The sequence below is a fragment of the Hyposmocoma kahamanoa genome, unplaced genomic scaffold, assembly GCF_003589595.1.
Source record: "Hyposmocoma kahamanoa isolate Upper Pololo Valley unplaced genomic scaffold, ASM358959v1 66, whole genome shotgun sequence".
Taxonomy (NCBI): domain Eukaryota; kingdom Metazoa; phylum Arthropoda; class Insecta; order Lepidoptera; family Cosmopterigidae; genus Hyposmocoma; species Hyposmocoma kahamanoa.
Window position 1 is genome coordinate 9,571,679 of NW_020653854.1, and position 25,299 is coordinate 9,596,977.

A 25,299-nucleotide genomic window follows, 5' to 3' on the forward strand; every position below is an offset into this window, starting at 1 on the left:
AAATGCAGCAAATATTGAAAGAATTTTTTTTTGAGATTCTACATATCAGCAGATCCTGATAACATAGGTTCTCCGGGACTCGTAATCATTTTCTTCTAAGCCACCTTCATTTCTTATGTAGATAATATCAATAATCTTATCATAGGGTAATATGGAAACTTTATGTACTTATACATGTGTAACATCTCCGGTTTAATGGTGCTTTCAAATTACACGTTTGTAGAAGCGCTGTAGTGATACGACTGTGATTTTAGTTCACTAATTGTGACTGCAAACAATGACGCTTGCGTGTCACGACCACTGAAGAATTTTTAAACAGGTTCTATTAACTTCAATGGAAGTAAAGCAAATTTAAGTACTGAAAATGTACTTACCAAAATATTGCAATAAAGTCAATAGCAAGATGTATGATCCGGCAGTAATTAGAAATAAAATAACACCGCCCAACAACCTTTGTACGAAGGGATTCGTGCATTTGTTCAATGTTCGATCTAAAATTATTAAAAGTGTTTATTTCAGTTGAACTGATTTTTCTGTGAATAAAAAGGCAGCACCTTAAGGGTAACTGGAAAACAAATATGATACCTCGGTAGAAACTACACGAGGTACAAGTAAAAGAAGAAAAGTGTATTTACCATTCGCAATTGGTTCAGCTAACTCCATAGGAGGGAGGCCGAGTTGTGGTATTTTATCTAACTTTGGTTTCTCGTTCATTGTCTGAAGAAGAAAAATAGTATTTTTCTTTTATGATACCAAGTGACGGGACAAACAAAGGGTGCACCTGGTGGTAAGCGACACCTGTCCATAGCAGTTACAGTAATAATAATAATAATAATAATAATAACTTTATTTATAGCCATTACAAATACTACAAAAATAATTACAGTAATATGTTTTAAGCATTGACTTACAATTATATGGACGTCGGGTCCGCGCTAAAAAGTGTCCGCACTTGTAAGGCGCTAAAATCGTATACAGAGCGCGACACTCCGCTTTAGTCTTCATTTGTTCTACTGACAGCGCGATACTGCGATGACATTACAATTTAAATTTCGAATAGGTTGACTTGGGACATTTTTTTCGTGGTTTTTGTATTAGACCCGTCGTCCATTTATTGTTTTAAGTAATTGATTGGCTGCTAACCAGCCAGTGCCACTCAGAGCTTTAAATTGTTAAGACTCGACACTACCTCAGCTCGAATTCAAAATTTTTCCCGTACTAATACGGTATATTTTGCTTGGATCGAGTGGCAGGGGCACTGGCTTTATTTCAGAATTTATTTTTTACGAAGTTAAAGTCATTTGAAAAATGTAAATCTTATACTATACGCGTTCTATTTAGTTCAATTGATATTAAAAAAAATCATTGGTATATGTAAATGTACGTATTGATTACAGCGGTTTTCTTGTAAAATTTCGAGGTAACTTTGAGTTTTTTTCTATATTGAAAACTTTTAGAAACCGTGTTTTCACACCGTATACTAATCAGTGCATATCCTTAATTTTACTATATATTTTTTCCAAAGTAGTTGATTCAACACATTCACTGTTATGCAGAATCAACCAAAGCCTGAAATGGCTCGATCGGTCGTATCAACTATTAAGATCTGAGGGGCAGTGCCACTGCGCCCGTCATTTTGATGCACAAGTTTACAAGTCCCACGTGCCAGTAATTTCACCAGCACTCTTACCACTCATAACCGGCAAACAGCAATGCTCACATCACTGCTTGGTGACGGAAATGGAATTATACGACTTAATTCCGTCTTCCCCTTTCCATCACGGGGAGACTAGACGTAGGCTTGGGTTACACCCCTATGTTGTGGATAAAAAAAAAGGTTCGCAGTACTACCCTGGACGAACTCTTTCACAACGAACCGTATTGGTACTACTTAATTATTGATTGCCGCATTGCCGCTTGGCATCAGAAATAGGTAAGGTGGCAGTACGTCTCTGGACGAACTCTTTCACAAGGAGCTCTACTGCTACTAAATGTAACTGTATACTATAAACACGTTTTCAAAGTTTCGTATTCGAACTACAGTTTCGCCATTTCTGTCTGTCTATATGCCTTTCTGCGCACCTATTATCATTATATTTAATGTGAAAGTGTATGTTAATGATCTAAAGACATTATATATATTACAAAATATATTATGTATTTTTAAACTCCTTCCACTTAATACTTGCAATGATAATTATAAAGTATTTTGAAGCAAAGATCTTAGTGAATATTTTTGAAAAAACATTTTCATGGTGCTCACAAAAATTTGCAAATTGAAAAATATTACTTATTGCAAACAAAATGAAGTTGAAACATAATGTAATAAAGCCATTACATACGCTCTTAGCCGTTTTTTATATACTAATTTGTAATGAAGGCAAATATAAAAGAAGATGTAAATTGTTTACTTTGTTTATATTAATAACAACTTTTATGCTGTAAGTATACTCAATTAGTAGTCACCAGTTCTTATGTACTATGTACACTATACTTTCTAAGTAGATACATAGATACTTTCTCTGTCATACCTACACACATGTAGCTATGATATAGTTGACTTGCGTAAACAGCACCTAGTAGGAGTGGAGGAAAGTATGTTGTTTTTCCCATAATGGTAATATGGAGCTTATTAATAACCTATCATACGAGATAATAAAAGGAAATGCTCATCTAGAAAAGTAGGTTCGCCGAAATGATATATTATGTAGCCATAATTCGATAAAAGGTTTATGTTATACCGGCGAAAGTGTGGAAATGAACATTACATCATCAACCCATTTATACGAGCCACTGTTGGACAAGGGTCTCCTTTCAGGCGAGGGTTTTACGCCAAAGTCCTCTACGCTGGCACACAACGTTTTCCTTCACCAAAACCTGATTCGAACCCAAAGTACCTTTGCTTGAGAGGCGATAGGTGAAACACAAAAATGGAAATTAACACTTTTACATTTTGTTTTAAAATATGTAGCGTTATAATACGTGAAGTACCTTAAGAATCTTAAACAGTTTTCAAATAACAATCAAAGTTCTTAAAAAAAATGTACACAATCTTTATTATCGTTTCTCAACGTTAGTAACAAGACGTTATTATCAACTTCGTTTGAAAGCTTATAAAAACTACCTTGAGAGTCACCAGCGTAGAACAACAGTTCTTTTGACCATAGACAGGGACAAATTTTCCATATTGACGGCCGTTGGCAAAGGTTGGCCAACCTCCAGTAGTGAAGAGGCACATAGAAACGAAGACTAGTAAGTACCTTTCTGCAGAAAAGTGTTTGTGTAATGGCGCCAAAAATTCACAATAATTAACGAAAATTGGAAGTGAGATTTATGCTATAAAACAATTAAAAAACTTATTGACTAATAAAATGTACGACTTATACGTATATAAGTTTTTAAATAAACAAATACTTAAATTCATTGTCTAATTTTTGACATTTGTATATTTATTTTGTCGTTATTCAAAATTATTAACTTACATTTCATAATACAATTTTCGTTGAATTGTTATCATTAAAATTGAGACATATATCTATCACCGCGTTTAAATTACTGACTACTTCTTAAATGCATGTGTGCACGCCCCATATAATATTATTGAAAAATAAACATGTTACACCTAGTTTACTACGTCGAAGTGCATGTGAGTCAATGTATAATATTTGTATGTCTAACCTTTGACCGGACACAGTGAAATTATACATATTTTCTACATTTCAGCTTCTGTATAACCTGTATTTTCACAAATAAATGGATTATGAATACCATTTTGTATTATTATTAATCTCCGCGCTCATAATAAATACAATTTACAAATTGTTTCTCCCGTAATTACTTTAAAAACTGAATCAGATTTGGCTTTCTTATTAAAATGAAAATGAGTTGTGTTCATGTAACTGCTGGGGATAACCGAGTAAATTTACTCTAATTTCTTTATTTTCTCGACAAAATTGTTTCTGGAAAAGCTTTTAGTATACTCACGAATAATTGGAAAAGATTTAAAAGTAGGTAATAATAAAAATGCGATATGGAATTGCACGATTATTAAATGATAGACAAGGAAAAGTGGTATATAAACTACTTTTCTTTGTGACTACACGTAGACTGGAGTTCCATTCCTATGTTGTGGATATTCCAAGGATTCACACGAAGTGTTACTCTGCCATATTTATATAGCAATGGCTATGGAGTAGAATTTCCTGCCTGTAGACTTATTCCCTGGACGCTATAACTTGGATCTTTTCAAGGCAAGAGCGAATAGGCATTATTAGTTGATATTGATGGCGTATGTAAATTACATTGATGTAAGAATGTGACTCGAAATCGAAATAATCTAAATAATTCTCCTAAGCTCGCATACTGGTCGCGATTGCACGCAGTCATATAATACTCATTACATGACTACACTAGTCATAAGATCAGACAAACATTAGTCAATATCACCTATATACTAACCATTTATGGACAAAACAAGTCTGAAATAAATTATAATTATTATTATTTGTGTGTGCATGCTCCATCTTCGACCTCAACGTTACTTTCCATCAAGTGAGATGGAGGTCAAATGCGCACTTGTTCTTTTATAAAAAGTAATGAAAAAGAGCTACTTTATACGTGTATTATATTTTATATATTTATTATATGTTTAACAAAAGTAGTTAAAAGTTTTCAACTTGACATGAAAAGGGTCGGGTGCGTGGGCACTTGCACAGAAGTTTGCAAACTTTATACAAAATTGTGAATTTCTAATAATTTAGAACTCTGATTGTACCCTTCTATATCTATCCGTTTTTAAATGTATTTTATCTTACAAGTGAAGTGAACGATACAGATTGCGGTATGGACTCTACATAAAATACCGCGCCGCACTGCGTTCAGTATGTTGTTGTCACAAGTGTAGTGAATATCCCTTTATTATCTTACATACTTACGTTTGCACTGGTGGTCAGAGTATTAATCACAAAAACTAAAAAAAATCACAAATTATTCATGTCGTAAAATAATTTAGTTATTTTTGATGCTAAGGGAAGCACTGACATCACCACAATGAGTTCTTTGTTCGTTTTTTGCTGACGATCCTCATTTGGGGTGCCGAGCAGCGATTTTTTAGTACAGTCAGTAATTTTATTTGATATTGATGGCGTATGTAAATTATATTGATGTAAGAATGTAACTCGAAATCGAAATAATCCAACGAGATAAATACCATTATTTTGACATTATTTTCATTACAAAACCGACTTATATTTTTTTTTTTAAAAGAAGTATTTAGTTATAGATAGGGTATAATACTCTTTCAGCTTACACAACATGTACTAACAATTGTGATTGTTGTTTATATTTTTTACCTATTTCGATTTTAACTAACAAAACGCGCTTCGTTACATTCTGTGGTTGCAGTGAATTCGTTTTTACGTCGGCAATTGACCTGATTATGACATTAAGGTATTGCGAAACAGCTTTTGATTGTAATTGGATACATTTGTACGTGCATAATGTTTAATAAATGAATTGTTACATATGTAGATATACTATTTATAATTTACTCCCGGATACATAATTCGAGCCACCCCGCATTTTTGTCGCAAAGGGCCAGGATACAAAAATAGAATCATCGAAGAAAAAGTTTTCCTCCGGTTTTGCAAATCCAAATTCCCGACACGGACTTATGGAAAAGACGTTTAATATACTAGTTTCAAAATTGCATAATAGTTTTGATCAATCAAACATGGTTTAAGCTTAGGGCACTTAATACTGAAAATGCGTGGTGACGCGAATTATGTGTCTGGAAGTGTATATAAACTAAATAAGAACGTTATTATCCTTCATAACAACAGCTCTTACTAAAACCATTGACATCAGGGACTCTGCGGTAGATGTGGGTAACAGATGAGGAGGGCCCGAGTTCAATTCCCAGTGAGATCGATTTGGGAAGCGAACTTTTTTGAATGGTTCTGGGTAGTGCCACGTGAACTTCCATCATCAACCCACTGCTGGGTACGGGTCTCCGCCACGCTAACCCAATGCTGAGTGGAGACTTTACACGTTTTCCGAAGGTTGTGAACCTTCTTCGACGAACAGGTTTCCTCGCGATGTTTTTCTTTCACTAAAAAGCTCATAGTAAATCTCGAATTAAATTTCGCGCATAAATTCCAATAAACAAGGTGCGAGCCCGGATTTGAACCTGCGACCTTCTGCTTGAGAGGTGGTAGGTCAAACCATTAGGCTACCACGGCTCAATTTTCGTTGCTCTAGTATTCATAGTACACGGGATTTTCTTGTTAATGACCAAGTAATTAATGTGGTTGCCGGGCGCAGAGATGGTCAAGTGCCTAAAACCCATTAATGTCCAAAATCGAGGGCAAATTTTTTAAATTGATATTGTTAATTAAATTTTTATTGAATTGATATTCAATTATTTTTTGTGAAATTACTCCACTAGTTTGTTATAATTATTAATACAAAGATCGAACACTCAGAAAAACACTCAGAAAAAATTCCTTCGATCCGGTCGAATTCGAATTTGATATTGTTGTAAATCGAGTTTTGTTCCAGTTTAATGATATTATTACAAAATATTTATTGCTTTCTCATCTCGAAGATCAACATTATGTCGCCTTACTTTCTCAAACTCGTATCTCAAAAATACAAAGTTACTGCAATGCAAAAAATGATTTGTATATACAAATGTTGCAGGCTGACTTCACATCACATTTCCTTCATATTCACACACTGGCTTTTATATATTCTTAAAGTAATGCATCTAAATTAACACCCTTGATAAGAAATTTAAAATAAATAGAAAGTTTTGCCATCTCCTGAATAATCACTCTTTATAAGATACGAGTTTGAGTTGGGTTTGTGGAGTTGCCTTTTTTTCGTCTATAAAGATGTATTTGTTACATCGAAATTTGTAATAAGTATGGAATTATTCCGTATTCCATACTCGCCGTTTCATCCAATTCGCCGTTAAATCCAAAATCATGGGCAATTTTGGGCAAAAATGGATTAAAACCTAAACCAATGTATTGAATGTCACGATGTAGACATCGTACACTACCATGATATTATTATTTTTTTTAATTTCTTGAATTCTGATTCGAATGAATTTTTTTAAGTGTTCAATCTTTGTTATTAATAAATATTGTCTGTATCAACCCGACAGCTCTTGACAAATGAACACCTTTATTGTTAACAAAAAACAACTTTCGTTCTACAATTTTGAGAAGTTTGCCTTTTTCGAAATCCTGTACAAACTTATCAACGTCTGTCAACTATCCCATTCATTTGTATGGAATTATAGAATAAAATTAAATTAATAACCATAAATCGCAATATAATCCATCTAAAATTTCTTAAATTTGGGATCATCAATTTCAATAGTTAGGGAAATTTGGGTTTTAGTTAATATTTTCCAAATTCGTTTCTTAAAAGGATTTTCTGGAATCCTCTGAAAATAAGGATTTAATTTATCTGCACACCAGTATATTCAATTATAAATTTGACCTTTGTCTAAATACAGTCGTGAAAACCTGATGACCTGAAAATACCGGTATCTAAGTAACTAGCCCCGCATGATATTAAATTATCAAGTCTTGTTGTAGTTTTTGTATGCAAAGTATATTACCTGCTTTTACGGAAGTGATGGACTTGTATTAATATTAATAATAATATTACAGAGAGTAAAAATAAAAATAAAAGTTCTACTTAAATTTCAAAGGGTAATTCCCATAGTAATAAACAACTTTCCTTATTGAAGCCGTGTCCGAATTGCAGAAAGGTTTTTCAACTTTTCGTAAGAATATTCTGATAGCTGATTGCGGAAAATACGAGAAGTCAAAACGTCTTTGCCAAGTCGTAAATTAAATCTTGTAGGCGTATATTGTTTTTGTTATCCTTGATTTAAGTGGAAAGTTCTTTTGAACAAAATTTTATTAAAACTAAATTTATTAAAGTTGTTTAGAAGACCTTTTTTGGGATATTTTGCGTTTTTCTTTTCCTTTAATGTGGCGGTAATATGTTAATTTTTTATTGTTATGGGCAATCAATTTTTGTACTTGTAGGTGTCAAATAAAAAAATCTCAAATTGTATTTTTTTTTGTCTTAAAGTAATCATTTTAGGGTATTTCAGAATTTGTTCATTTCTTAATAACATATGTTATTAAGAATAACATATTATTAGATATTATTTTCAGGACCATGGCTCCATTATTATACTACAGTTGTTATGGATAGTTACGGTATTTAGTTTTGTAAGTTTTTTAAGAGTTACTGTTATTTATCGAGTTCTTAGGTTTTCGCGATTGTTACACATAGGAAATGAAACTATTTTTCCGGGTTTGTTTGAAAAAACAAATATACGCGATTTAAATGTTACTACTGTTATTTACTTTGAAATGTTGTTATTTTATGGCCCATTGTTAAACCAATTTCAACATCCTTACTTTTTACTAGTTTTAGTAGTTATTCTTGAAATACCGTATTATCAAAACCCATAATTTATTGCCTTGAGTGCATACCGGTATTATTACTTAAATCACGCATCAAAATTATTCGTCTATCACGCGTAAACCCGCGTATTCCATTCAATTAATCGATTCTAAATAGAATAATTTTTATTTGATTTTTAATTCGGGACTTAATCACGTATATGACATATTTTATTTACCTCGACGTTTCGGATATATTGCAACGTCAGTGGTCTCGAAGGGACTGAAGAGGCGAGTGTCAGTATTTTCTGGCCGTGCGAGGTTTTCTAACTACCCGCACTTGATCTTCGTTTTTTATTTCTGCACTAGGGTTCTCACTAGACCGACACACAACACTCACGACATCCGGCGACTTGTCGGGCGATACTTGATGTCGTTTACATTTGCTGATAACTGGATCCCATGACGATGATAGCTTAAAACTGTTTTCTCGGTTAAAATTACGGTGTTTTTTAATTTCAATAGCTCCACGTACGATTCTACTATAGTGATAATGTTCTGTAGAAAGGGTCTTAGGATTATGAAGCTCAATCCAGTGGCTTGGTCCTGATTCCAGCAAATGCTCGGCTATTGCAGACTTATTGAGCTGACGGTTCCTAACAGTCGCGATGTGTTCTTTAACTCTTTCCGCTATGGTGCGTTTTGTCTGCCCAATATAGGAACTCCCACAACTGCACTAAATCATGTAAACGCCCGGAGATTGAAAGGGGATTACATTAGAACACATAAATCCTATAGGGAAATCTTTTTATAATTTTTCGTCTGCGGCCGTTCATTATTAAGATGTTTGGCCGTTAATTAGGTATCATTATATTTTTATTTACCATAAGCTCAGCACTTAGGAAAATTTCAGTTTCAGCACAACTTCTTCTTCTTCTGTATAATTGTATAGCTCCATCAATACCATCGATGATTCCGCCAATCTCAAATTAAGGAACAGGCGTGTTTTTTACTCAAAATTTGACTAATAAATTTCTCAGCACGAGTTATAATGTTTTTAAACGAATGTCAAAAGTTTTTCGTCTGACTATGACTAACGTTGTTATTTATTTTATAATGGATTGCATTGACTGTTTGAATCTAAAATATTCAGCATGACGTTGCAAATTTTATCCAATTGGTTATTAAACTGCTTTTTATTATTTTTACTGAAGAAACCAGAGTTTTTAGATAATATTAATGAGTAAAAATAACACAAATGTAATATTATACAAAAAAATATACATTTCGCAATAATTTTCCAGGTTTTAATATTTGGTAGAACACTGTAAAATGTGACTGGCAACATTATGTGTGTCGATTATGACGTCGTTGAGATGTCGTTGATTAGTCGTTATGTTTCGATTCTATTCATATCGACGATGGTTCAAGTGATACGTGATACCAATTTTGAACAGAACTTCGATCGAATGACTACGTAACTTCAACGATATTTGGATAGCTTGAACTTACGTGAATCGCACTTCAGACAATTGGTGTGGTTATCTGGCACATATTATTAAACCCTCTCTTTAGACAAGAACCATGCCCAGCAGTGGGACGTACAATGGGTTGATATGATATATTTTATTTATACATTCCTTGTTCGACTCACCACAATATCTATACAAAGAGTTCCAGAGAATAGGTGGAGGAAATAGGCGTGGTACACATCAATTAGCCGAGTTGGCGAACTACGAGTATGTCACATCCATTAGTTAATTAAATATGTCGATAACAAATCTTATCGATATCGTGTGTAGGGGAAAAATTGCAAGAAAGCTACTACTAATGTTCAAATTGCCTCTATCTTTAGTTTTATTACACAATGTTGATCATAGATACTTATATAAAAACATGGAATACTATTAAGTATCATTAGATAAAACATAACAAAAATACTCGAAAAAAAACTTATACAAAAGATCTGTCACTTAGAGAAATTCGTAAGATCTGCTGACTCGATGTGTATGTAGTTCAGTTGGTAGGGCGGTGGCCCTAGTTTGGCATACAGATGCAGGTTCGAATTCTGTTAGACCGAATAAATTTTCCTTAGCGTTTGATCTTTGTATTAATAATTATAACAAATTATTGGAGCGATTTCCCAAAAAACAAATTATTATCATGGTGGTAAAAAACATGATATTCAATAAAAATCAATATAGTTAAACATTGTACCTTCTGCAAAAAAAGTCATGGTATTATTTTATTACTTTGTGATCGTTTAATAGTGCATAGTGTATGCGGTTGAGTTAAACCGGCTTGAAGGGCGGCAAGTAAAGAATTACGAACGAGAGTCGAGTCGGAGTTCGGAGTCGAGGTCCGTAATTACCGTATCGCCTGTGAAATGTACGATGTTTTTCATCATATTTGCGAGTAAATAGTATAATTGCATGCGGGCTAACTTGACTATAATGTCCCAAATAAAACCCTCGGGTGTTTTTCTTCTCGTTACAGCCATGGTCGAGGATTCACCTGAGAAGAATGAATAAGAAACTGTAGTAAAGCTCTTTGTAAATAAATATTTGCACACATTTATCATTTACAATATTTATGTTAATTTCAAATATCATAGATCTAAACATCTCGGGCGGGTCACGTTGTTAGAAAGCATGCCTCGTGGTGTAAGGCGGTCCTCGAATGTCGACCTTGGGGTGAAAAACTTTTTTTCTTTATAATACCAAAGTTTTTTTTATAATTTCAAGTGACGGGACGAGTAAGTCGTGAGCCTGATGGTAAGCTACACGCCTGCCCATAACTGTTACCAGTAGCCACTGCGCCCGTCACCTTGAGACCCATGTGCCTGTAATTTCACCAACACCTTTACCCTTCAAAACCGGAACACAGTAATGTTCACATTACTGCTAGACGGCAGAAATACATAGGGTCAGTAACGTCAGTTTATAACTGTCTTAATAGCTGAAGTTTCTGACAACGTCAAAGTAATACATAGCATGGTAGGTGTACATAATTGTAGTATTTAGTAAATGTTTACGGTCAAAATATTCATGTCTGGAACATCTTTAGAAACATTTGAACTATAAAAATATATTATTACTTAATTACTAAATATATTTTTATTTATACGTTCCGTTACCCATCATTCATTCGATTGACTTTCGAGTGTTGCTGTGTCTACGTCCGCAAAAGTTTCTGAAGTATTAAATGTCACGTTTGGGCATGGGTTTCCCCTAAATAATAATAGTTAGCTTGTATAGTCACTAAAATTGGGCTGTAGTTCCCACGCGGGTTCAACGCGTATCCTAATACGCGTTATTACAGCCCAAAAAGGAACGATGTATGTGAAGTTCCTAAACTTCACACAACATCATGATGTATTCCTTCACCGAAAACAAATGGTAAATTGCAAATTAAATTTCGCATACAAATTCCGACAAACTCAAGAGGTGTGAGCCGAGATTCGAACCCATAGTCTTCTGCTTGAGAGGCGGTAGGTTCATCCATCAGCACATTTACACATTGCACCCGATTCGTATTTGTTCCGAATCCGGGACTATACGAAACTAGAAAAATCGGACCCACTTCGGATGTCGCTTGTGCACTAAGTCCCATTCGAATCCGAGAAAATACGAGTACTGCTTCTACACCTATAGATAAAATGATCTTTGTGACATTTCGGATCGTCATATCTCGGATTCGGAACTAGGGGGCTACTCTCGATCTCCGTCCGACATCCATCCGAAACCATTACTGTGAAATATTGACAAAATTAAAAGACAAGTATCCAGTATGAAGCTTCATTCGCATCACGCGTCTTTTCATTTGGTCAAATATTGCTTATTTGGCAGTAATTGTTTCGGACGGATGTTGGACGGAGATCGAGATTAGACCCCCAGATATAACTGCCTCGGTGGCCGAACGGTTACCACGCCGGACTGCCACGCAGAGGTCCCAAGTTCGAATCCCCCGGTCGGGAGAAATATTTGTATGGCCTACATTTATTTCTCTCGTGAGTTTGGGTGTAATTTGGGTTTTCCCCAGTGCGGGGCTATGTTGAGTGTGTGCGTTATTATTATTATTATTATTATAGATACGAATCGGACGTAGTATGCAAACGCTCTCATGGCCCATTTATTCAACACGAATTTCATTGCGCTCACCGCCCGGCGACCGCACGTCGACCGAGGGCCGACTGCGCGGCGGCCGCGCGGTTGTATTATTTAGAGGAATTTCAATATTGTTGCCTAGTAAATAGAATTTCGTAAATAATGCACATGAATGCGTGGTAACTGGGCCGGGTAAACTTTCGCGTTGTGTAACTGGGCGCTTGGACTACTACAGGTCTCTTACAGACAAACAGCCTTTTTTTGCGTATGTAAGATCATTGACAAACGGTCTTTTTTCTTTTAGTGTCATCGCAACGCCGGTTACATCTAGTATTAATTATATTTATAATTATGAACAACGATCCGCATGCGTTAAATCCAGGGAAAAACACAACATCTGAACATAAATAAAATCAATGTAGCCGATTTTACTCATCCGCCACGACCATTTGTCTTACGTTTTCCTGTCTCTTACTAAAAGCAAAACATTGAATGCCTTTTATCATATAAACAGATGCCTACATTGATCGAAACTTGCTCTGAACGATCTACTTATTATTTCACTCGCCCACCTGACATTTAAATTAGTAAGTAGTTATAGAGTGTTGACAAATTAAAACATAATTTTGCTATCAACTCTTTTACGTCACATGGGTCTCCTTTACACAGAAAGCTTAAGCTATAAAATACATAAAAACTATTATTAACCGACTTAAAAAAAGGAGGTGGTTCTTAATTCGACTGTATTTTTTTTTTTGTATGTTTGTTCCGCGAATACTCTTTGTTTGTTGGATAGAGGGTAACCCAGTATTGGTGCCATTTAATTTTGAAGAAAATATTCCACCTGTATATGCAATGTGCATGTGAAACTAGGGGATGAAATCGGTTTCGCGCGCTTTCCGGTAACCGATTTCAATAAAACATGGCAAGTAGATGTAATTCCACGAACTTTTGAGGTCTTTTTTTATAAAAAAAGTTATAAGTAATTTAGTTACGTTTGCAATTCTTCCGAACCGAACCGAACTTCTGCAGAGAGCACGTGATAAAAACCTATGAACATTGATAATGATAATAATAATAATGTACCCAATAATAACACCAATCATCTGTAGGGCTAACACAAGAGTGCGCGACTTGCGCGAGAGCGACATGAAGCCCGAGGTATTGCTATTCTCACATAGAGATCTCGGGTTTATGTCGCTCTCGCGCAAGTCGCGCCCTCCCGTGCTAGCCCTACAGGTATCAAACTAGAGAATGTGATTCGAATTCCGTGAAGTCACTCAAGGGCACTACCTTAACGTAGTGTAGATCACCCGCTGGCCAGATGGAGTGACGACCTGCGAAAGGCTACTGGCAGCAGATGGATGCGATAAGCTGAGGATCGGGCGAAATGGCACACATTGGCAGAGGCCTATGTCTAGTAGTAGACTGCGATAGGTAGATTATAATGATAACTACTCAGATCACACAGACCAGGATAAATTTAAAAAAAGTTCGTTTTCAAAATTCGTCCTTTTTTTATGATGCTGAGTGACGGGACGAACAAGTCGTACGCCTGATGATAAGCTACATACCAGTCCATAACAGTTGCAGTGCCACTCTGAACTTTCTGCACTGTCACCGCGCCCGTTCCCCGAGACACAAGTAGTGTAATTACACCAGCACCCTTTAAAACCGGAACGCAATAATGCTCACATTACTGCATGGCGGCAGAAACAGGTAAGGTGGCAGTACATCCCTGGACGAATTAGTCCTATCGGGAATCGAATCCAAGATCTCTTCATTCAGTGCAGAGGTTATAGTATTGATGTTAGACAACGCCGCCATTTCCGGACCCAAAACTTATCAGTTATAGAAAAGTTATAGCAAGTAGTCAGGCTGTATGTGATACTACACGTACATCATCGTCATCCTTTTTCCTTTTCCCATTTATTTGGGGTCAGCACCCTTATTGGGTACGTCGGGATTAAAAGTGATCTCAGGCGTTATGCCTAGCGTCGTAAAATACATTATATGGAGATACTAAGCATTAAAAAGAGTATTCCGATGATACACCCTTTTGTGCGGGGAATACTAAAGTTTTTTCAAGTCGAAGTTAAATTATTCTGGGGGTTGGGCGTGATCTGCATAACAAAGACGGGTAACGTCCGGTCAGTTAGTTTTGTGAACTGTTGGATAGCATAATTTGCTGTTATACCTTTATTAATCGGTTGGTCGAACGTGAAATTTAAAGTAAAAGCTCACATACACGTGGAATATAAAGGTTCCTTTTCAGTTATCCAAAATAATCGTTATACATTTGCTCGCGCAGGATTCAGTGATTCGTATTAATCCATTGTCAATCTGTATGGTGGAATAATATTTCAATTTATTGAACTGTCAATAATGTGAAATAGCGCAGTTAATATAATTTAAATTTATATTATTGTACGAAAAGTATGAATTTAGTGTCATATAACAAGGTTCTAAATATATTAGCTGATATCCTATAACTTATAACCAATACCTTCTACCATAGTAAATGTTCGTACTTGCTTGACCCAACAAAAGCAATACACATATATAGCTGCTTTTTATCGTGGCTTCAGAGAGCTCCTACAGCTAAAGGTATTTGATTCCATGTTCTCAACATAGCCTTAAAAGGATGTAGAACACCTTACGTGGTTATTCAACTTGGCAAAGTACAGACAAATTGAACGCCGAGCCACCAAAATTCCGGATTCCGAACATATTTATTCTGTTTTTTGAGCAGGCAGGTACCGTATGGATCAATGAACCAAGAAATGCAGACTAATGGATGTAGAACGTGACACACACAGATAACTTTAACATAGTCTATTTTGGGATTGTTGCAAGACCTGATAAGGAATTTCGATTTCAGATATTTGCACAATTTTGAGCTACAAATTTGTGTGGATATTCATCTGTGAGATTCTGTGTTGAAGGTCCCTTAATGTGACTTCAGAATATATTTAAACTTACGGTTATGATATGTACCAATGGCTCTGCAATTTTCCTACCGTCACAAAATTATAATATTAGAATTATCGACGGGTACGTCTGTGTATCAGTTCGTCATGCCATTGAACAAATAGTTACTTACTTAGGCATGGTCACTTATTAACATGTTTTGGTTTGTGATCACGTAGAAAATAGCTGGCTTTCCATCGCCCATAAAATCTAAGGGGGTCACCCATGGTTTGCCATTCAATGTGTGACCTTGACAGTGATCGATAGTGTTTTATAAGTCTGTTTTATACTTGGTGAGTCCTATTTGAATTCGATAGTATCTCTAATGAATCTTAAGCTCCGAGATTACTAGTAGGTAATCCTTAGACAAGCTCCGTAAATCTATTAACGGGCTTTCAAAGTTTATCTTTGCTATATCTATTTACCTATAAAAGGAAACTGCAAACGTTTTCGAGAAATTTTTATCTGAATTGTCATTAATCTCATATTTGTTGATATAGAAAGTTAACCTAGTCAAAAGTTTCTTTCTGGATCAATTACTCTATTGATTATATTAATAGAAGTTTTTCTAATCTGTGACAGAAATACGAAAACAGTAAACGTTAAATATTTAGAAGTTTTATTTGGCGTAATAACGGAATCCGTTTAATAGCGAAATAAAAATGTTCCAGAAATAAATAACAAGATTTCTATGTAAATAAAGATTTACATATAAAATTGAACTATTCCTTCATTACATTTGACATAGGCTGCACTTAGTCAGGATATATAAATATCCGGACTATTAGCCATTTCGCCTATTATACGTTTCAGGAATCCTTTGCGAGAGATGGCACAAGTGAAGGCAAAATGAGAGCAATTCAACAAATATCTGAAATTATGAGGCTGGTAACTTTGTTATTATGCTTGAATTTAATCTCAAATTGCTATGGAGACCAGAAAGAAGATACTGATACATACATGAGCCGATTTGTAGCAGATTTGTGGATAGAAGGAGCTGATGTTGTTCGAATTATTTGGAGAGATTGTTCTAAAAAGGTAAGTAAGAGAGTCAGGTTTAAATTTGATGCGGTGTATAAACATAATTTTTATGATTATCAAATGACGAGATGAATAAATCATGCGCCTAGTGGTAAGCAACGCGCCTGCCCGTAACAGATGAAGTGCCATTCAGAGCTTTGAATCATAAAAATCTAATGGGCCATTGTCCTCTTAACCCTGAACATATATGTATATCAGTATACAAGTCCTATGTGCCAGTAATTTCACCAGTACGCTTGGCCTAGAAAACTGGAACACGGTAATGCTCACATTAGTGCTTGACGATAGTGACAGGAATAGCGACCGTACTTCTCTGGATGAACTCTTTCACAAGTAGCTCTACTGCTACTAATGTTATGCAATAAGTAGTGCTACTCGCAGTTGTTAAAATGTTCGTGAAATAATTTTAAATAGTGTTAAAAATGTAATTATGACTTGATGAACTTCACTTCCCTACTTTTACTTTGCTGTTGCACTGGCACACCTGGTATCTGTACTGTATTACCTTGTATCTAAATGTCCCTTATGAACCACATGCGCATTGAAAGGCTTATGGCTTTTTACAGTTGCTGAAAAATTCGAAGTTACATTTGAAACAATGTAACTTTTCCTTATAGGCGGAAATATTTTTTTTTGTGACCAAATCAATTACGCAATAAAGAAGGGCTCGATCTAAGAGAACTGTTTTTAATTAAAACAAAAGAACAATAAGCACTGGGTAACTTTTTTCATGAAACGTCGTGACTTAAACATTTCTTCTTTCGGAGTTTTGTACCTTACTCAGGTAAGGTCGGCGTCAGCTGGAATTTCTCACAAAACTAATTACTTACTTAAGAATTTCCATATTTCTCTTACGTTATTTAAGATTTCCAGGCACAACTATACGTTATTGTTTCACATACATAATAATACTAGCAGCGCTCACCATACATATTTCTGCCGCAATGTAATAGCGTGAGCATTTTGCGTTTTGGTTTTGAAGCGGTTTTGCGTTTTATTCCTCACGGTGACAAGCGCAGGGGCAGTGACTCATAACATCTTTGCGATTTGCTCCGGGTGGCATTATAACTGATGTGTAGGCGTCTTGCCGCCCACCAGGCTCACGACTTATTCATCCCGTCAATTGAACTCATAAAAAATTAAATAAAAATGTATATAAGTGAGGGGTAATATCTGAGAATACTAATAAAAATTAGATTAAAAATAATTTGCCTATTATAAGCACTGTCATTGCAAAGCCATTACATCATAACTATTGTACATTTCAGTTACTTTAAGGTACGTACAAAATAATTATTATAAATAAACGTCACTATTGTTTACAAAAGTAATACCAAAGCCATTCCCACGTCACAATAAAGGCCATAATACGTATTTTATTGGAGCGTTTTATGGGCTGTAGATAATGTTCTTCTGGCTATGTCGGTGTATCTCAAAGCTTAATCCTCGTTGGGCAGTCCATAATCGGCTTAGCAACCGCTGTTGGACGCTCTAGACTGGACAATACACGAAGTATTTTCCTGCTGTTATGTACAAGCGTTAGGCCTAAAATTAGTATATGAAGCGCTTGGAATACAACATTATTATCGTCAGATGTTTAGATCTGTCAACTAGGAGGGACCTCAATAAAATTAGATCAGAGATAAGTTAAGCTCCGTCCTTTATATTATGTTCGTTTACCCTAGTAAAGCAATATAAAATACAAGCTTCCAAACCACAGCTAGTTCGACATTCTGTAACACAAGTTCGTAAACCTAGATTCTTCGTAATCGTAATTTGCAATATCGACATTTTCGAATTTAACGGTTAGTCTTATGTTCAGTAAATCCACGTTTATATGGCGAACGGTCATGGAGTGAAATTCATTGGAAGAGTGAATAGGCATTATGTAGGTGTGCATGCTCCATCGTCGACTTCATCGTCACTTTCGATCAGGTAAAATGGAGGTCAAATGTCCACATATTTTTTAATAAAAAAATACACTGAGAATATACAATTGCTTTTGATGTAGACAAAAAACAATATAATGTATCTATAAAGATGTAACATTTTTATACACTATATTGCTTTTTTATATACTAGATGGCTCTCTGACTAGATCTGAGCTTCGTCGTGACGAAGCCCAGAAGCTCGTAAGCTGTCCTATTGTATTTATGCTAGTTCAAAAATTTCTTGCATTTCAGTTGAGGTACGGCATCAATCCGATTTCCGATTCCGATTGCAGATTGTGCAATTTGAATGGATACCAAGAAAGCTTTACCCGCTGCGTTCCGATTAGGTAGAAACTGAATTTCTGTTTTGCCCTTAATTATATGCATATTTCTCATTATAATTATCGACTATAATAAACCGCGTAATAGTCGAATAGAGTTTATCATGCAGATTCCTTCATTTTACCCAAACTTTTGTAATTTTTGTCATTTTACCCAAAACCATTATGCGAATTTGGAATTAAGTCTCCTGGTATAGGTTAGAAGCAAATACAATTTGGAACTGGTCCACTCGATGAACGTTAATATCAAAATGAAATGTATCTATATAGGGCGCACTATAAGTTTCCGGAACTGGCCACTTGCATAAACAATATTTAAAAAGTAGAAACAATATTTGAAAATGGGACTGTTTGGCTGTAGAACGCAGTTTGTTTCATCTGACTGTCACTTGCTTTTACATTGTGGTGTCATTTTAGAAATTGGTTGTCTAAATCATCATGGATTTAACTCGTGTAAAATTTTCGTAGTATGATTTTCTATGACTTTAAGTGTAATTAACATCTAAGCGGACAACACATCTAAACAGTAACAGCTAAGCGGAGCTTCGCTCGGCTTCAAACTGCTTTTGGCAATGAAGCACCATGCAAGACGATTATTTATAGCAGGTTTGCAGAACTCAAACGCGGTCGTGTGAATCTCAGTGTTGAATTTCGTGATAGTCGCCAGTCCACTGCTGTAAACAACATAAACATCGATGCTGTGCGCCGTATGATCAAAAGACAGAGGCATGTGACGTACCACGAGATATGGGCATCTTTAGGCATAGGCATGAGTTAAATACAATCAATACTGCACAAACATTTGGGTGTGAAAAAGCTGTGCTCTCGTCGGATCCCACACAATTTGACTGAGGTTCAAAAAACGGATCGCATCACTTGGTGCAATGCCATGCTTACCAGATTCAATGAAGGGGCGTCAAGTTTGGTGTGGGACATAGTAACAGGTGACGAAACATGGATTTATAGTTACGATCCCAAAACAAAGCAGCAATCGAGCGTATCGGTCTTTCGAGATGAGCCGAAATCAAGTAAAGTGGCGCGCGTGCAAAGTGCCTCTAACCGGATGATTGCTTCTTTTTTTAATAAAACTGGACATGTGGCTACTGTTGCTTTTGGAGAAGCGTTGTACCGTGAATAGTGACATTTGTTTGTCGGAAGTTATTGACAAACTTCGTAAAATTAGCCATAAACGCCTTATCATCTTGCACCACGATAATGCCCGTTCCCACAAGGCCAGACAGACAAATTAATTTTTGAAGGTGAACTACGTTGACCTTATGAGCCATCACGCGTACAGTCCCGACATGGCACCTTGTGACTTTTATTTATTTCCAAAAATTAAGAACCAGTTACTCGGTCAACGATTTTCATCACCTGAAGAGACTGTCGAAGAGTATGAAAAATATGTATGTTTCAGAGATTGTCACGGAGGAGTGGCATAAATATTTCCCGAATAGGTACTTTCGTATGAAAAAGTGCATTAACGCTAACGGAGAATATTTTGAGAAACAACAAATTCATTTCTGACCATTTATAGTATTTTTTCTTATTCATTCCGGAAACTTATAGTGCACCCTACGTAATACTTTAAATCGCTACATATTGAATAGAAAAGGGCTTACGTATTTATGTTTACGTTACTTACGTAAAAAATGCGTTTTATATCAGATTGAAACACCGTTTATGGGGCAGTGAATTCTATTGCGTAGAGGAATTTCTTTCGATGAAATAAAACCATACATGTATTGTATAGGAATATTTAAAATAAGATATGTTGCTTCTAATTAATGGTGCGTGATTAGTTTAGTCTAACTGCCTCCGTGACTGAACACATTTTAACTGTTAAAAAGAAAATAAATAATATAAGGATAATAAGAAAGACTACTGCGCTATGTTAAGTTATTAACTGTCTAGTATATAAAAAAGCAGTATAGTGTAAAAAAGTGTTACACTTCTATAGAGACTTTTTACTGCTTTTTTCTGTACCGAAAACAATTGTAAAAGGTATATTCTCACTGAATTATTTTTTATTGAAAAATAAGTGCGCACTTGACCTCCTTCTCGCCTAATGGAAAGTGACGACGAGGTCGATGATGGAGCATGCACACCCAAATAATGCCTATTCACTCTCGCTTTGAAAAGGCACAAGTTATACGTGCAGGCAGGGAATTCCACTCCATAGCCGTTCGCCATATAAATTGTGGACTTATCCCACTGAACATAAGACTGAGTGTTAAGTTCGAAAATGTCGATATTAGAAATGAGAGATAGAAATATATTTGTTTATAAGCCTACATGGTAATTACAGTTTACTTATTATAAACTGCCTCCATGGCCGAACGGTTACCATGCCGCTGGACTGCCACGCAGAGGTCCCAGGTTCGATTCCCGAGCCGGGAGAAATATTTGTATGGACTACATTTATTTCTCTCGTGAGTTTGGGTGTAATTTGTGGTTATCTATGTGTGTGTCCATGGCACCCGCGACACAGGGTTTCCCTAGTGCGGGGCTATGTTGAGTGTGTGCGTTATTATTGTTATTATTATTTAAGATTACACGTATAGTTCAGCGTGTTGCACCGGTAACTAGCATGCAAATATTAATCGCAAATATTATACATCGTTCGTATACATTATATAATTGAAATCATATCGTATAATATTACATAATTAAATTGTTATAATTGAGTAATATAATTAAAGAAAAAATATGATTTAATAAAAAAGAGGAACGCATGTCAAAGTAATAAATATGCAGAGGGTGGCAGGATTCAAAATTTTAATGTCAAAAACTCATTTACATTATAAATACAATTTGTTACAAACAATTGAAATAGTATTTTCTTAAATTTTAGCGAAGGTATTGCGAACAACGATACTGTCATATTAACTAAACTACCTGATAACTCACACTCACGTACCTATACGTTGAAGTTTCTGTCGAGTCATTGCTGCGGAATCTTATTATTAAGGACTACGGACTGGTTCGAAACATCTCGGCCAAATAAAATATTGGACTTAAATACGTATCTGAGTTATCCGTTACTTTAATTAATATGGCATAGCAACTGTTATGGATAGGCGTTTCGCTTACCACCAGGCGCACGACTCGTTCGTTCCGTCACTTGGTATAATAAAAAAAGGTAAATTGGACCGTTATACGCTTAAGCTAAATATTATTTTTCACTTCCAACAACTTTCGTGCTACGCTTTTGAAGATGAAAATTATTATTTTTATACATATATAAACTTGACGACTCCAGAACGAATTCAGAACAAAACTATGTAGTTACACTGGATGTTTGTTGATTTAACGGTGTCTTCATAGATACTTTATATATAGCAGAGTAATACAAAATATCATATTCTCAAAAAAAGATGAGGTTTTCAATTTTTTTTTTATAATACCTAGTAACGGTATAAATAAGTCGTCCGCCTGGGCAACACGACTATCCCTAAGAGTTGCAGTGCCACTCAGAGCTTTAAATTGCAAAGGTCTGAAAGGCACTGCCACTTGGATATAAGTTGACAAGTAATTTCATTTATGAGGGCAACTCTGCTCACATAATCGAAAACATTTGAATAGGACGTTCCAATCGTTTTCGATTGCAACAGCTTTCTGTTTCTTTCCTACCCCACTAATCGAAGTAGCCAGGCAAGTGGCTATGTGAAAGTTCAGGGCAGCTCAAATTACACGGTGGCTATAACCAACAGTTATCTTAGAGTCACTGCCACTGCGCCCGTCACCCTGAGACATAAGTTGACAAGTCCCATGTGCCTGTAATTTCACCAGCACCATTACCCTTCCAAAGCGGAACGCAGTATTGCTCACATTACTGCTTGGCGGCAGAAATAAGCAAGGTGGCATTACTTCCCTGGATGAACTCTTTCTCAAGGAGCTCTACTGCTACTAATTCGACTATATTTTTGTTTGTATGTGTGTGTTAGTATGTTACGCGATTATTCAGGCATTTATGAACTGATTTCGATTATTTTATTAAAAAAGAAGTAAAGTCAGCAGTAGCCCCCTTCAAATTGAAGAAGATATTTTTATTTTAATGGTGGCAAAATAGAGGATGAAATTTCGTTAATCGATTTCTATAAAACTAGCCACGTACCTAGATGTAATTCGAATGAAAGTTCTCCGAGGGTCTAGAGGGTCTAGAGGGTCTAGAGGGTCTCCTCAACAGAGTAGAGCAGCTACCTTATCTCATATTGTTCATTTTGATGAGGACTTCCAAGTTATGCGTTTCAGTGATCGTTAAGGAGACAACGGTAACGAACACAGAGAGAGCGGGGCTGACTTGCTTGCTAGGTCTTTTTTTTTATAAAAAAGTATAATTATAATTAAATGTTTTTTGAATTGACATTAAATAATTTTTTTGTGAAATTACTCCACTAGTTTGTTATAATTATTAATACAAAGATTCCGGAAAGAACCGACCGGATCGAAGGAATTTTTTCTAATTGTTCGATCTTTGTATTAATAATTATAACAAAAGTACAATTATGTTAATGATCGTGTACGTTTTAATTTAATTCACTTAATGGAATTTACGTTTAAAAATATTTTTGTTAGCAAATGGATTCTTCTTCGTTAAGACGCAGAAATTAGATTCCAACGCCCACTCAACACGAAATACTCATTTCAACAAAAATACAAATTAATTACACACAGATCACTAAAAAGGAATCAATATAAATGTGATGGTATATTCTCACTTGTTTTGACTGTTACTTAGGGAAATGTGCAAAATTATTTTTAGACGCCTTTCATCTCGACCTTTTAAGATATACCATTGGTCTGCTTGATATTCATGCTAAGAAAAACAATTTTACAGTACAGTGAAAATCTTTGAACGGTATTGTGAAATGTAAATTAAAAACCCCATTCTTTTCGCTTTTAAATATTAATGATCTAAAAAAGAATAAAATTGGACCACTGTTCATTTGCTTTTTGTTAATTTACATCTTTAGCTATTATTCTTTTTATCTAAGAACCAGGTTCTTTTTACATTTAAATCATAGGCACAGTGCAGTTCCTACAAACATTTAGTTCATTATAATATTTATTTATTGAAAGATGTTTTTAGTACCATGATAAACATAAATTTTTTGTGAAAATACTTTCACTACTTTGTTATTATCGAGTTCTTAGGTTTTCGCGATTGTTACACATTAAATTAAACTATTATTTAGGAAATTAAACGTTATTTCGGGATTTAAATCGCGTATATTTGTTTTTTCGAACAAACCGACGTTTCGGGCCCTTTACAGGTCCCATGGTCACGGTTGACTGAGGTGGTACAGTCTTCAACCAGTTATGTCAGATGTTGATGCAAACCACCACTATTTTTTCACTATAGTTACAATAGTTATTAATTAAATACCTTATTTTTAATTTTACGAAGAAACATTTCAATTTATGCTACATTAAGTTTTACAAATTATTTTATTTTTTATTTATTTTGAATGATTTTTTATTAAGTCCAATTTATTATTAGTTAATAATAGAAATTAGTATAAACTAAAACATATTAATTAGTAATGCAGTCTTATGTATGTTTGGGATTTTTCATTAGAGGAAATACTGGATCCCAAACTGGTGGTACGGAGAAACCATCTTCCCTGTTGAAATTAGGATGTTTTTTTAATTTCAATGGCCTCTCGTAGCATCTTGGGTATTTAACGGACTTCTTTTGCAAGGGCCTGGGAGTTGTCAAACTTTATTGAATGTGTAAGTTTATCCATGACATGCTCATGATATCAGTTATGATATCATGAGCAATATTTTGTAATGAAAGTGTTTTAACTAGTAGTAGTAGACAGTCTATATAAATAATGATAATAAATATATATATTATTAAAATGTTTACGTAAATAATAATACGAGTATATAATAAAAAGCTGTAATAATACGTACATAATATGCGCCAGACAACCACATCAATTGCCAGGTCTCAATTTTGGGCATTCCCTGTAGTAAAACCAGACCAATGTAATTCTTCGGCACTTGCCAGAACACCCAATTTAGAAAAGCTCCTTTTCCATATTGGTTCTACCGGGAATCGAACTCGGGACTTTCGCATCTAGCGCCCACAATGTAAACCGTAAGCCACCGAGATCGTCAAAAAATAAACACTAATATCATATAAAATATTTTCTTTATAATATCAAATGACGGGACGAACATGAAAAATCATAATGTGATTGTGAGTGATTTTAGTTCATTATTTTTTTTAGAATATCCCTTCATCTGAATGGAATTTGACATTTTAAGAGCGGGGGCGTTAGTCAGAGCGTTCACCTATCCTCGCATCTAATACACATTTTATTATGATGCTCTTTTACTTAAGTGCGTTAGAGTTCTATTTAGATTCTACTTTATTAGCTTGAATTGCAGCACGTTTCTAATAGTTTACAAAGTCCACAGAAGCGTGATGTTTTCATAATGATATACTTCCATTTCACTTCACTGG

At 35.2% G+C, this 25,299-nt stretch overlaps 2 protein-coding genes across 4 annotated transcripts in view; one reads left to right on the forward strand and one right to left on the reverse strand.

Annotated features, from left to right (window-relative positions):
• Positions 1 to 4,966, reverse strand: part of LOC113231764 (serine protease nudel-like) — a 44,180-nt gene extending 39,214 nt beyond the window's left edge. Inside the window, exons 1-3 of the mRNA XM_026466282.1 lie at positions 4,935 to 4,966; positions 636 to 717; positions 375 to 491 (exon numbers count right to left, since the gene is read on the reverse strand). Coding sequence (XP_026322067.1) covers positions 375 to 491; positions 636 to 714 — 196 coding nt within the window. The 5' untranslated portion in view covers positions 715 to 717; positions 4,935 to 4,966. The remainder of the gene's footprint in view (positions 1 to 374; positions 492 to 635; positions 718 to 4,934) is intronic.
• A 10,799-nt stretch (positions 4,967 to 15,765) lies between these two features.
• Positions 15,766 to 25,299, forward strand: part of LOC113231958 — a 43,642-nt gene continuing 34,108 nt past the window's right edge. Inside the window, exons 1-2 of one of the 3 annotated variants that reach the window (XM_026466526.1) lie at positions 15,766 to 15,801; positions 16,322 to 16,546. In XM_026466526.1, the coding sequence (XP_026322311.1) occupies positions 16,358 to 16,546 (189 nt within the window). In that variant the 5' untranslated portion in view covers positions 15,766 to 15,801; positions 16,322 to 16,357. Of the gene's footprint in view, positions 15,802 to 16,321; positions 16,547 to 25,299 lie in introns of those variants that run through there. The other 2 variants (XM_026466527.1, XM_026466528.1) reach the window with 2 other exon arrangements.